Raw genomic sequence first — 15,297 nt, forward strand, 5'->3', positions numbered from 1 at the left:
TACACTCTATGCTCCTATACTGTACTCTGCAAGGCAGATTTTATCTTCTACCATCTACATCACTATAGCTCATGTGAAAAGAGACGGAAGGCACTCGCCAAATATGCGGTAAAAAAAGCTGTTTTATTCAACCATCAGGTGAGGGGGAAAAAGCGTGAGGGAGGTGGGAACACACAATCCGTCAGACGACGGCCGTTTCGCGTCTTTACAACCGACGCTTCCACGAGATGGACCTGATGGTCGAACAGCTTTTTTTTACAGCATATTTGGTGAGTGCCTTGCGTCTCTTTTCACATGGACTGTATGGATTGTTGTCTTTTGGAATGAGCACCGTGGCCAGAAAGCAAGGACATTTACAAGACATATAATGCATGTATAAACCTGAAATAGGAAGATTGAGCGGTTAGCTCGCTGAATGGTGCCAGTGTTTCCTCCTTTCTCTGTTATGTCTTGATTACATCACTATAGCTACCTGTATGTTTCTACATCATTGTTAGCTGGTTTCTAGCAGAGATTAACAATTTCTCCCCAATGCAGCTTCTAATAAGTAGTGCAGAGCGGAGGGTTGTATTTGATACTTGCAGCAGACAGGTCTGTAATGTGAAACTCCAAATGCTTTGTTGATGCATATGGAAAAAGATAATCTTCTGCTATATGAATTAACCTAGTGACATTTGCAGTTTCTGATCAATGATCGGTCAGCAGTAGGCAACAAATACAGCTCAGTTCTGCCTAGAAATTACAAGGAGAGTTCAGCTTTGCTAGAAACCAGCTAACAATTATGAAAAAAATACCTAGACCACTATACTGACGTAGATGGTAGAAGATAAAATCGGTCAGGCAGGGTTCTATACAAGAGTATATTGTACAAGGTGAAGACTATCACTACATTATATTAGATTGCTGATAACTTAAAGAGGTGGGTCTAGTCAGGAGAACATATGAGAGGGAGGGTCTGCAGCACTGAAGAGAAGACGGGTGCTGCCTGTAGATGTAGTTTAATAGAAGACTATCACTACACTATATTGGATTGCTGATAACAAAGAGGTGGGTCTAGTCAGGAGAACATATGAGAGGGAGGGTCTGCAGCACTGAAGAGAAGATGGGTGCTGCCTGGAAATGTAGTTTAATAGTCTAACAATAGACCCGCCCGTTCAGTTATTTGAGGATGAGTACACAAAGGTGCAAATAGTGATAAAATAGAAAATGTACAAGAATGAAACGATATGTTGGCCTTAGTCTATATATTAACAATAAGTATGCACTTATTGTATATTGTACATGATGACCTGCTCAGATGACTTCACTATGGAGAATGTGGGCGCTATTTTGCTCTTGCTAGCAGGCAGAGGGTTGCATATACCGATATTGTTCACTCTAGCACATAGAAGATGAAGAAACAGGCAGTTTTTCCATTAGAGACATTTATGGATACACCACAACATAAATGTCCGATTGATTGATGTTCAACCACGGAGGAACCCTCTGATATGCTAATGCTTCCAATATCTCCCATTCACCCACCACTGCTAATCAGACATAATATATAACAGATGGAAGAAAACACAGGAAGCCTGTCTGGAGACTCAAGATGCCTGAAGAATAGGGTTTCAGAGAAAATAAAGGTTTAAAATGTAAAAGGGAACGTGGAGAATGGTCAACGGGGTCGGCTTCAGCTCAACTTGCCTAACCGAATCCTCTATTTACAAAGAAGGAGCCGCCTACTTGACTTTTCTCCCCATTGATTGATCGTTTCTAAACTATATTCTCTTTGAAGGACAGAGAAAATCTTAGTCTATATATTAAAACTTCTTTAAAGGGTTTTTCCACTAATGGACAACCCCTGCTCAATGACTTCAGGGTCCCATTTATAAAAATAAAAACAGTGACCACTCACCTCCCACAGTGGTTCCATTCCTTGTCGGTGTTGCCGTTCCCGGAGGGTCATAAGACATGGTCACGGATCTGCTGAAGCCAATCAGCGGCCACCGCTCGACTGTAGCGCATCCAAATTCCATCAGAGTGGACGTTTGCACTGACGAAATGGTGAAGGCTGCAGTTGATTGGCTACAGGAGACCCATAGCAATGTCATCTGACCCACCGATAATAGTGGCGCTGAGTTTTTATGGAATGGAGCTGCTTCGAGAGGTGATTAGCCACTGCTTTTATTTTAAGCAGGGCTCTTAAGTCATTGAGCAGGGGTTGTGCAATAGTGGGAAACCCTTTGGTTTTCTTTTAAACATAATTATTCTAAGTACATTTAGATGGAAATTAAGGTCAGACGTAGTGATGAGCGGGCACTACCATGTTCGGGTGCTCGGTACGCGTAACTAGTAATAAGTGAGCACTACCATGTTCGGGTGCTCAGTACTCGTAACTAGTGATGAGCGAGCACTACCATGCTCAGGTGTTCTGTACTCGTAACTAGTGATGAGCGAGCACTACCATGCTCAGGTGCTCTGTACTCGTAACTAGTGATGAGCGAGCACTACCATGCTCAGGTGCTCTGTACTCGTAACTAGTGATGAGCGGGCACTACCATGCTCGGGTGCTCTGTACTCGTAACTAGTGATGAGCGGGCACTACCATGCTCGGGTGCTCAGTACTCGTAACTAGTGATGAGCGGGCACTACCATGCTCAGGTGCTCAGTACTGGTAACTAGTGATGAGCGGACACCACCATGCTCGGGTGCTCGGAACTCGTAACTAGTGATGAGCGGGCACTAACATGCTCGGGTAGTCGGTACCCGTAACTAGTGATGAGTGGGCACTACCATGCTCGGGTAGTCTGTACCCGTAACTAGTGATGAGCGGGCACTACCATGCTCGGGTAGTCGGTACCCGTAACTAGTGATGAGCGAGCACTACCATCCTCGGATACTCGGTACTCTCACCGAGCAGCAGGAACGCTCTCAGATGAGCATGACATGTGTTCCGAGCACAATGTAAGCCATTGGGGAACTCAAGCATTTTTTCAAAAGATATGCCAAAAAAAAATGCTGGAGTACCCCATCGACTTCCATTATACTCCGTACACGAGTTGAGCCTAGACGGGCGTCCTGACTGCTCTTTAGGAGTACCACGCACCCGAGTAGGATAGTGCTCACTCACATCACTAGCGAGAAGGAATAAAATTCTAGAAGATGTTGTCCAAATCCGACAGCCAACACCTCCACCGATCAGGTGACATTAGCTTTCCCAGAGCTCGACGTAAATATCCTTTTGAATAGGAGCAGATGTGGATTTCTCGGCAGAAATCTGGACGACAGAGCCAATAAGAGCTGATCGGTTGGGATGCTGGGTGTTGGACCCTCACAGATCTGACAGTGATGACCTATCTTTTGGATAGGACTTCCAATACTAGATACCAGGAGAACTTTAAGAATCTTCAACATTAAAAGGTTTCTTTCACTGAACTAATTTTTGAACATCTCAGATAGTCAAAGAGCATGTGAGATTTTTTTCAGATATTTATTTTTTGTACATAAAACTCTCTTAGTAAAAATATAAAATTAAAGTAATTTCTTTTTTCCTTTCAGGATTCTGCCTTCCACAACAAAGCACTTTACCTTGAAGCACCTCGTTTCAGGAGTAGATTATGACCTTTGCATTTTGGCCATTTTTGACGATGTTGCAACCTCACTGGCGGCAACCAAATCCTTGGGCTGTGTCCAGTTTTCTACAGGAGAGGCGTATCCCGACTGTCGATCACTGCATGCTCATTTTCTGGGAGGCACTTTAACCATCATCATTGGAGGAGTCATTGTGGTGACGCTGTTGGTCTTTACGGTGGTCATGATGGTAAAATACAAGGTATGCAGTTCTGCCCATTCAGACATTCCAAAAGTGACCAACGTTTACTCCCAAACCAATGGAAATCAGTTGACGCCCAATGGCATGCTTCTACAGAGCAGAATGAACGACTCTGCCAAAGCCAGTTGTTCCCATGTGACCTATAAAGAGGATTCGGGAAGGATTGTCCATGGAGTTAAACCTCAACGTAGAAAGGCCAGACACAGAGAGGGATCAGAAAAAGATGAGGATAAAGCTATGAAGACATCAGATCCTGAAGGGCCACATTGTGGATCGAGTCCTGAAGAAGGCACAGGTTTTGGTTTCCCAAAAACAAAAAGAAGCTGTTCTGTGGACATGGGGGAAATGGCGACCACAACGTGTTATAGCTACGCCAAGCGACTAAGTGTTATATGGACAAAGAGGAGCCAATCTGTGCATGGCATGCTTTCACAATGCGGGACAGAGTTACCCAAGGGAAAACCCATGCTGTTCTCTGGCTCCGATGAGCTAGAAGAAAGTGTTGTGTAGGCCACGTCGCTATTACCTAACCGTTACACCAACACCTTCGTTTAGAGGAAGCACAAAGACTCATATTGGTGAAAACACGTCGATAACGAGCCATGAACAAGCATCGTTCCTCATCGACAACAAAAAAGCACTAAACATCCAATTAGACTGCAAATTTGATAAATTGCCGGGATCTACCACATGATGGAAAAACGTTGCTGACCTAGAAGAAAATATTTTATTTGTATATGGTTGGAAATCGTAGAGTCTTCTGTGGATGTGGTGGCACTTGGTGATTAGATCGTTGGATATACAAGGCAAGCAATCTGCCAAAGCTCAAAAGCGTGCAAATGGAATAACAAGGCTCAATGCCACCAACGGATGAAACGTTCAACGAGTCTCCGAGAAGACAGACTTTCTCCTATACGGGCAAATCCAGAAGGCATCACCACCTTCTCGACGTACAGATCTGGGTGGAAAAAAAACAAAAAGGCCAGAAGGGTCCACAAAGCCATGGAATATATAATTTACCATAATAAGCTATAACATTGATTTTGGGTACGTTGCTCAACAAGTGGCTTGGACAGAACCAAAACTAGTTCTACTCAAGTCATCGGGCAACGGATCTCCGTGTGTACACCATGCTTGGCATAACGCATCGTAAATGGATCCAAAAGTGGAACCTTATCCTAATTTTTTTGCCATTAAATTCGTCTGCTTTCTCCTGATTTACAGGCAAGCTTACGTTTCCATAAACGCAAAATCTCCTACACGGTGAGTTATCAATGACTGCGGCACTTTAAAAAAGTTCAGATTCAAATATCTTTACTCATTGGATTTTTTTTTTATCATTTGCCAATAAAAATAAAAATCAAAGGAAAAATGTGAGCGTGTCTTGAACTGAATTGTACATCAAGTTGGCGGGTGAGTTGGATAATCCACATTCCTTTAATTCTTTGGGTCTATCACGCTTTTCTTCTCTTTTCCAAAGCCCATTCCATAGATAAGGTCTTTAGCAAGTAATAAGAAAGTCAACATATATTGAGGCACAGGTGGTGAGCTGACCTTTGTCACTGCTATCACCTGTACTCCAAGCATTCTGATATCAATGCAGCGGAAGGTAGGCATAAAGAAGTGGAAAAAAGCCAGGGTTTGGAATCCGCTTACATGTTTTTTTTTGTTTTTTTTTTTTTACAGAAATGAAGACAAATCCCCGATTCAAATTATTTTCAAAGTTTCATAACTTCCCTGGCAGGCCGAAATTATTATTATTATATTTATTATTCTTATTTTTTATTATTTTATTATTTTATTTATTTTTTTATTTATTTATTATTTTTTTTTTTTAAAACAGGAATGAAGACAAATCCTCATTTAAAATTATTTTCAAAGTTTCATAACTTCACTAGCAGGCCAAACTTATTATATTTATTATTCTTATTATTATTGTTATTATATTTTTATTTTTTACAGAAATGAAGACAAATCCCCAATTAAAATTATTTTCAAAGTTTCATAACTTCCCTGGCAGGCCAAAATTATTATTATTATTATTATATTTATTATTCTTATTTTTTATTATTTTATTTATTTTTTATTTATTTTATTTTTTTTAAAACCGGAATGAAGACAAATTCTCATTTAAAATTATTTTCAAAGTTTCATAACTTCACTAGCAGGCCAAACTTATTATATTTATTATTCTTATTATTATAGTTATTATATTTTTATTGTTTATTTATTTTTTACAGAAATGAAGACAAATCCCCAATTAAAATTATTTTCAAAGTTTCATAACTTCCCTGGCAGGCCAAAATTATTATTATTATTATATTTATTATTCTTATTTTTTATTATTTTATTTATTTTTTATTTATTTTATTTTTTTTAAAACCGGAATGAAGACAAATTCTCATTTAAAATTATTTTCAAAGTTTCATAACTTCACTAGCAGGCCAAACTTATTATATTTATTATTCTTATTATTATAGTTATTATATTTTTATTGTTTATTTATTTTTTACAGAAATGAAGACAAATCCCCAATTAAAATTATTTTCAAAGTTTCATAACTTCCCTGGCAGGCCAAAATTATTATTATTATTATATTTATTATTCTTATTTTTTATTATTTTATTTATTTATTTTATTTTTTTTAAAACCGGAATGAAGACAAATTCTCATTTAAAATTATTTTCAAAGTTTCATAACTTCACTAGCAGGCCAAACTTATTATATTTATTATTCTTATTATTATAGTTATTATATTTTTATTGTTTATTTATTTTTTACAGAAATGAAGACAAATCCCCAATTAAAATTATTTTCAAAGTTTCATAACTTCCCTGGCAGGCCAAAATTATTATTATTATTATATTTATTATTCTTATTTTTTATTATTTTATTTATTTTTTATTTATTTTATTTTTTTTAAAACCGGAATGAAGACAAATTCTCATTTAAAATTATTTTCAAAGTTTCATAACTTCACTAGCAGGCCAAACTTATTATATTTATTATTCTTATTATTATAGTTATTATATTTTTATTGTTTATTTATTTTTTACAGAAATGAAGACAAATCCCCAATTAAAATTATTTTCAAAGTTTCATAACTTCCCTGGCAGGCCAAAATTATAATAATAATAATAATAATAATAATTTTGGCCTGCCAGGGAAGTTATGAAACTTTGAAAATAATTTTAATTGGGGATTTGTCTTAATTTCTGTAAAAAATAAATAAAAATATAATAACAATAATAATAAGAATAATAAATATAATACGTTTGGCCTGCTAGTGAAGTTATGAAACTTTGAAAATAATTTAAATGAAAATTTGTCTTCATTCCGGTTTAAAAAAAAAAAAATAAATAAATAAATAAAATAATAAAAAATAAGAATAATAAATATAATAATAATAATAATTTTGGCCTGCCAGGGAAGTTATGAAACTTTGAAAATAATTTTAATTGGGGATTTGTCTTCATTCCTGTTAACCCCCCCCAAAAAAAAAAATATATTAATAAATACTAAAATAATAATAATAATGGGAATTAGTATTCATTATAATAATAATTAAGAATAATAAATATAATGAAGACTAATTCCCATTATTATTATTTTAGTATTTATTAATATATTTTTTTTGGGGGGGGGGGGTAACAGGAATGAAGACAAATCCCCAATTAAAATTATTTTCAAAGTTTCATAACTTCACTGGCAGGCCAAAATTATTATTATTATATTTATTATTCTTATTTTGTATTATTTTATTTATTTTTTCTTTATTTATTTATTTTTTTTAAACAGGAATGAAGACAAATCCCCAATTAAAATTATTTTCAAAGTTTCATAACTTCCCTGGCAGGCCAAAATTATATTTATTATTCTGTATTATTATTATTATTATTATTAGAATGAAGACTAATTCCCATTATTATTATTTTAGTATTTATTAATATATTTTTTTTTTGGGGGGGAGGGGGGTTTAACAGGAATGAAGACAAATCCCCAATTAAAATTATTTTCAAAGTTTCATAACTTTCCTGGCAGGACAAATTTATTTATTTTTTTTTTAAAGTTTAGTTTGGTTACTTTTTAAAAATAATCTTTTAGAACTTTGCGTAAACATACTAGTCAACTTGACATACACCATGCAGAAAGGTAGAATCCCATAAGGAAACACTGCTGTCCTTCTACCAATCTCCAATCATGAACATCGACAAGAAAACCTAAATTTCCAATGGTATGCACAGGTGCCCCAGAAGAAGCCGGTCAGGCGAAACTTGAGTGCAATATATCGTCTGTTTACAGACTGCTTGGTTTTATATTGATTTTGTATTTACAATAAATGCTCTAGGGATAGCTGCCTACCTATAGAACAGTGCTTCATAATTATTTTTTTTATTGGCTCTCTACATATTGATAGATCTGGGGAGTAAGGATATTTAATACTGTTGGAGGGCCAAGTTTGCAGGCCCCTATACTTGTGATCTGGATATTACGACACTGGTATATCCCAATGGGCAATGTATAAAGAGATTTCACCCTAAAATCAATAGATCTTGGAATAATAAGTTCCACAATTGAATGTCTTAGGAAAAAACACGGTTCCTGTGCTAAGATAATCATATATGTGCCCCTGCTATGTACTGTGTAATGGCCGTGTCTGACCACACAGGGACATTGTCTGATCATACCACACCTTTTACGTAGGGGAGGAAGCAAAACAGTATACATATAGCACAACATGGGTTTGCCCTTGCTGCTTTCTGTGAGGTAAAACAGGCAGAGAAATGTTTTACCTAACAGAAAGAACCAGATGCTGTCCAGTTTGTATACTCTTGCTTCCTAACTTGCCCAGGAGATGAGGCATGATCAGACCATGTTCCTGCAGCTCTGATAGGCACATCAGGATGTCGCCTCCATGTTTCCTGGTCCAGATACATCCGATTGCTCTTTTACACTATATTGTACATGTGTAGCGTTCAGATGTAAGGTCAATCTATACTCATCTTCTCTGATGGCTTCAGCCATGCTGTAAAATTCATTGCTCAATTGTACCTTGTCTCTGCGATATTGAGAATGATAGGTTTTTCGGCAGTCGCTGCTCCTGTTGTACAATGTGATATATTTTAATGGCTTTTTGGAGATCTTTCAATGTCCTACAAAAGCAGAAAGAAGTGCCCCTACTAACTCACGAGGAAGGCTTCCATTATTAAACCCTGCGGGGTGCTAAAGTGAGACGGCACCAATGTTCTAAAATCCGGCTAAAAAGGTCAGTTACAAAAATAGTGAATTAAGAAGATATAAAGGATGTAATAAAAAAAAAAAATATCAGCTTTGCATTTCTATATTTTAGCAACTTGAGTCTTTCCTAAGAACCTCACCAAGTCTTGTAAAGAAAAGTTATGATATCAAACAATTAGGGTTGACATCGAAATTGGTAATTTACTGGCACAGTTGGAATTTACATTAGAAGGCTGGTAAAAAAAATAAAATAATTACCATTAATAAAAAGTATCAGTACAAAATAGAGATGTGTAAACAGGTTAATTCCCAATTGAATGGAACACTAAAGATTGTCCACCCCTATAAATATCGTAAGGGGAAGGTCAATCCTGTGCCCGCCCTTTGGATTACATAGTGCCCACCCCCGCGGTCTGGATGACATAGTGCCCACCCCCGCGGTCTGGATGACAGTGCCCACCCCCGACGTCTGGATTACAGTGCCCGTCCCCCCCCCCCCCGACGTCAGGATTACAGTGCCCGTCCCCCCCCGACGTCAGGATTACAGTGCCCGTCCCCCCCCGACGTCAGGATTACAGTGCCCGTCCCCCCCCGACGTCTGGATTACACAGTGCCCGTCCCCCCCGACGTCTGGATTACAGTGCCCGTCCCCCCCGACGTCTGGATTACACAGTGCCCTTCCCCCCCCCTCCCCCCCCCCGATGTCTGGATTACACAGTGCCCGTCCCCCCCCCACCCCGACGTCTGGATTACACAGTGCCCGCCCCCGACGTCTAGATTACATAGTGCCCGCCCCTGCAGTCGACATTACATAGTGCCCGCCCCCAATATCTGGATTACATAGTGCCCGCCCCCCGAGGTACTGTGAACCAAATGCAAAGCTCTCATGTGGTTACACACAGATCTGCAGTGTCCAATTGCTGAATTTTTCTTTAGGATAGCCAGTTAAGTCCTGTAACTCCTTGAAGGTTAGAGGTGCTTTTTTTTGCAATTTTTATTTTTAAATTTTTTTTTTTTTTTTACAGAAACCAGCAAAACCTGGGTGATATTTTGGGGTGCAATTGGTGTCAGACTCATCAGTAAGGTGACTAAAATGTCTTGATAACACTCTTCGTTGAGCGGCAGAACCCCAAAACCAAGCCGCTTCACTATCCCAACTACAATTTAAACAAAAAAAACGCTTACATTTCATGGCTACAAAAGAGGTTAATATATTTTTTTTTACTTTTTTGTTTTTGATTAAGATGGTTTTGCACCCCTTTTCCGTTGCTACCAAATGGATGGAGTGTCTAAAAAAATAAAAAAAAAAATAAAAAAATATTGCACATGCTCCTTTATTGATCCAACGCCGCTCCTCTCTTTTGTCGGCGGGGTCCCGTGTCAGTCTCCTCTACTACTTTCTGGCCTGGTTAGACAGTGGGAAAGTGGCGTTTTAGAGGACCTATGGATGATTATGTGCTTTTTTTTTTTTTTTTTCTATGTGGCAATGCAAATTGGGTGGTGCGCAGCCATTCAAGTCTATGGGTGGGTGGAAATTACCAGACTGCACACAGGTGACATTAGAGTGCAGTCATATTTCTGCAGACTCATAGAATGGAGAAGATGGAGAAATTTTGTCCTCCCATCTTCTCCTCATCGGAGAGAATCAAATCAGACTTGGCTGACACTTGGATCAAACTCTGATCCACATGCAATTTACATAATCCAATTCTTTTCGGAAGAGAGTATACAAGCTCGTGTGACCACAGCCAAAGAGTAGTTGAATTCCAAGTAATCTAGGTGCACAGACTATTTCCTAAATCACTTGACCATGCTTTGAGGTTTTTCTTTTATTGTGTTTTTAGAAGCCTCAGTCACTCCAGCTCTAATCCCCACGCAGCACCACCTCTTCCTGTTTAACTGACAGCTTCTATGATGTCTATGTAAGAGTGGAATAGAGCTGGAGTGACACAGGCTTCAGATTTTCAAATAGCTCTTCAGCCTCATTTGCATATTAATTAAAACGTTCATTTCTCAGTAATGGAGGAACAGACTAGCCATCTAATGGTATTGCTGGACTTGTCTTTGAAAGAGCTATACACACATACAAATAGTTTGGGGTGTGACGCCCTTCTGACAGATGCCTTTTAAGAAAAATTACTGACTATGTATATTATGAAATAGTCTCTATTTATAGGTTTTACACCATTAAAAAAAGTGGTGGACGCTCTTCATAAATCTTCCCAACTCTGTAGCTTCAAACACGGCTCCCAATACATTTGTACGCGTCAGAAAAAGTGGGGCAAGAGCTTGATAAATACGCCGTTCAGTCGGAAGGTCATATTCGGCGTAAATACATTGATAAATCTGACCCACATTCTTGATCGGGGACGGTACATTCTTCTCTGTTCGAAACACAATTGGAGCATATTTATCAATACTGTCTAATTCCGAGACTAAACAGCCTCAAAACGGCGCAAAATCAATCACAGAGGTTCATGCGGAGTGATAAATCTGGAGCGTCCTCAGACCGTCTAGTCTTAGCTTACCCCATTTCTTACTTTGATAATTTGTGCCTGAAATTTCACAACATTTTTGCCACACCACTTAATGAACTAAGTGTAAAAACACTTAAAGGGGTTGTCTACTTTCAGAAAATCCCAATCCCTAGGTAAAGAGTGTTATTAAAAAACAAACTGTGCCTTATTTACTGCTCCCAGGGTCCAGTGCCAAGTCTCCGCTGCTCCAGGGGTCCAGAGCAGAGTCTCAGCCGCTCCAGGGTCAAGCGCAGAGTCTCCGCCGATCCCAGGGTCAAGAGCAGAGTCACCGCTGCTCCCAGGGTCAAAGCGCCGAGTCACCGCTGCTCCCAGGGTCAAAGCGCCGAGTCACCGCTGCTCCCCAGGGTCAAAGCGCCGAGTCACCGCTGCTCCCAGGGTCAAAGCACCGAGTCACCGCTGCTCCCAGGGTCAAGCACCGAGTCTCTGCCGCTCCCAGGGTCAAGCACCGAGTCTCTGCCGCTCCCAGGGTCAAGCGCCGAGTCTCCGCCGCTCCCAGGGTCTGTTGCTGTCTGAAGCGCTGACGTAACATCGACAACAGCAACCAATCCATGAGCTTAGCATTTCCGACTGGGGTGTACCGCCTACCCAGCAGAGCCACTGAGTTGAGCGATTGGCTGTCAACATGACATAGGTGATGAATCCTAAATTAGACACCGGGAGCAGCGGTGGAGACTCAGAGCTCGACTTGGAAGCTGCAAGTCAAGTGTTTTCTTTTTGTTTACATAAACTGTGTCTGAAGTTTGGAATTTTCTGAAAGGGAACAATTGCATTACTTCTCAATTTAAAATAAAAAAAAATGTAACCTTTATATCACTTCCTATTTAGGATATATAGACTAGGGATGGTGGTATTTTTGTCTGAAAATCAGGAGGTTACTTAAAGAGGAACGACCACCAGGATTTTCCTATATAAACTAAACTAGTTATATACTGGCGCTATCATGCTGATTCTATACATACCTTTAGTTGTGAGATTGGATGTATACTTTCTGAAATACAAGCAAGTTTGTGAAATGCACTGTTATTTGATTGATAGCAGCTACAGAATATCTAATAGGTGGGTGGGGTTTTGCTAGTTATTCCCGCCCCTGTCTGCTGCCTGTCCTCGCCTCCCTCCCGTCCTTAACTCACTCCTGTGTCTGTTATTACAAGGGGAGGATGGAGGGAAGGACGGGAAGGAGGGGGAAGGACGGGAAGGAGGGGGAAGGACGGGAAGGAGGGGGAAGGACGGGAAGGAGGGGGAAGGACGGGAAGGAGGGGGAAGGACGGGAAGGAGGGGGAAGGACGGGAAGGAGGGGGAAGGAGGGGGAAGGACGGGAAGGAGGGGGAAGGACGGGAAGGAGGGGGAAGGACGGGAAGGACGGGAAGGACGGGAAGGACGGGAAGGAGGGGAAGGAGGGGAAGGACGGGAAGGAGGGGAAGGAGGGGAAGGAGGGGAAGGACGGGAAGGAGGGGAAGGAGGGTAAGGAGGGGAAGGACGGTAAGGACGGGCAGGACGGTAAGGACGGGAAGGAGGGTAAGGAGGGTAAGGAGGGGAAGGACAGGAAGGAGGGGAAGGACAGGAAGGAGGGGAAGGACAGGAAGGAGGGGAAGGACAGGAAGGAGGGGAAGGACAGGAAGGAGGGGAAGGACACGAAGGAGGGGAAGGACGGGAAGGAGGGGGAAGGAGGGGAAGGAGGGGGAAGGAGGGGAAGGAGGGGGAAGGAGGGGAAGGAGGGGGAAGGAGGGGAAGGAGGGGGAAGGAGGGGAAGGAGGGGAAGGAGGGGGAAGGAGGGGAAGGAGGGGAAGGAGGGGGAAGGACGGGAAGGAGGGGGAAGGACGGGAAGGAGGGGGAAGGACGGGAAGGACGGGAAGGAGGGAATGACAGGAAGGAGGGAATGACAGGAAGGAGGGAATGACAGGAAGGAGGGAATGACAGGAAGGAGGGAATGACAGGAAGGAGGGAATGACAGGAAGGAGGGAATGACAGGAAGGAGGGAATGACAGGAAGGAGGGAATGACAGGAAGGAGGGAAGGACAGGAAGGAGGGAAGGACAGGAAGGAGGGAAGGACAGGAAGGAGGGAAGGACAGGAAGGAGGGAAGGACAGGAAGGAGGGAAGGACAGGAAGGAGGGAAGGACAGGAAGGAGGGAAGGACAGGAAGGAGGGAAGGACAGGAAGGAGGGAAGGACAGGAAGGAGGGAAGGACAGGAAGGAGGGAAGGACAGGAAGGAGGGAAGGACAGGAAGGAGGGAAGGACAGGAAGGAGGGAAGGACAGGAAGGAGGGAAGGACAGGAAGGAGGGAAGGACAGGAAGGAGGGAAGGACAGGAAGCAGGGAAGGACAGGAAGCAGGGAAGGACAGGAAGCAGGGAAGGACAGGAAGCAGGGAAGGACAGGAAGCAGGGAAGGACAGGAAGCAGGGAAGGACAGGAAGCAGGGAAGGACAGGAAGGAGGAAAGAACAGGAAGGGGGGAAGGACAGGAAGAAGGGAAGGACAGGCAGCAAACAGGGGCGGGAATAGCTAGAAAAACCCACCCCACCTATTAGATATTCTGTAGCTGCTGTCAATCAAATAACAGTGCATTTCTCAAACTTTACTTGCCTATATTTCAGAAACTATACATCCGATCTCACACCTAAAAGTATGTATAGAATCAGCATGATAGCGCCAGTATAGTATAGGCTTTAGGGCAATAGGAAAATCCTGGTGGTTGGTCCTCTATAAAAAGCAGTCTTCTATATTTCACAGTACACAGCAGACTGCAATTTACATGAAATCCATCAGCAAGTTCTGGCTATGGTCGTTCGCTCTTATCGCTGCTCTCCTGAACCATCTTCTAAGCCAATATAAGGAAAAATCAAAGCTGCAACTTTGACTTAGTTAGAAATTAAAATCCTATGAAGAACAAATCCAGAAATATTTACATAATTAGAATATTTATTCGTTGATCTTAAAAAATAAGATATATGTTAAAAATAGCGGAGATAAAAAGATAAGACAAAAGAGATGAAAGAGTGCAGCTATGTAATAAATACATGTACAAGCAAAAAAATGCTCCTCATGCAACATCCACAACAGACCACAAAAGAGGGACACACTTCATACAAATAGTATAAAACCGTAAGTAAATACAAACATAGCATGACAATCCCCTACACAAAATATACCATTAGGTTTAATAGCGTTTAAATTGGACATTACACAACCAAAAAAAGTGCTCAGTGCAAAAATGGTTAATGTGGTATCAAAACAACAATATAAAAACTGCTAGGACTGTTTACATTAAACCAATGATTAAATAAGGGGTGAAGCTCATTTCTATGTAGCAACAACAGCATCATATCAATACCCTTGACACCGCGTTTCGCATTCAGCTTCCTCAGAAGGGATTAATCACTTTTAAGCTTGTGTTATGTCCCACTGAATGGCTTGAAACCTAATGGCATAGGTCTGGTGTAGGGGTGTTTTCATACAATGTTCATTTCTAGATCTGGTGGTTATTCTATTTATATGAAGGTTGTCCCTATTTTGTGTGGTGCATGGTAGTTGGGGTAGCTGGGTCATGGGCGCTTGAAGCATTGGGGGGGGCTGGGTGTAGTGTGTATAGACCGCAACGCAATCACAACTCATCCTTCTTGTCTTTGTATCTTCTCATCCCTACTATTTTTAACATGTATCTATTAGTGATGAGCGGGGCACTACCATGCTCGGAGTGCTCAGTACTCGT

At 40.9% G+C, this 15,297-nt stretch overlaps 2 protein-coding genes across 3 annotated transcripts in view; one reads left to right on the top strand and one right to left on the bottom strand.

Annotated features, from left to right (window-relative positions):
• Window positions 1-5,171, top strand: part of LRFN4 (leucine rich repeat and fibronectin type III domain containing 4) — a 38,889-nt gene extending 33,718 nt beyond the window's left edge. The window contains exon 3 of one of the 2 annotated variants that reach the window (XM_075326301.1): window positions 3,541-5,171. In XM_075326301.1, coding sequence (XP_075182416.1) covers window positions 3,541-4,324 — 784 coding nt within the window. In that variant the 3' untranslated portion in view covers window positions 4,325-5,171. The remainder of the gene's footprint in view (window positions 1-3,540) is intronic. The other variant, XM_075326300.1, reaches the window with a different exon arrangement.
• The window catches only part of PC (pyruvate carboxylase), a 419,331-nt gene that overhangs the window by 89,541 nt on the left and 314,493 nt on the right, over window positions 1-15,297 (bottom strand). The window lies entirely within an intron of this gene.

This window comes from Anomaloglossus baeobatrachus, chromosome 10 (genome assembly GCF_048569485.1).
Source record: "Anomaloglossus baeobatrachus isolate aAnoBae1 chromosome 10, aAnoBae1.hap1, whole genome shotgun sequence".
Classification (NCBI taxonomy): Eukaryota; Metazoa; Chordata; class Amphibia; order Anura; family Aromobatidae; genus Anomaloglossus; species Anomaloglossus baeobatrachus.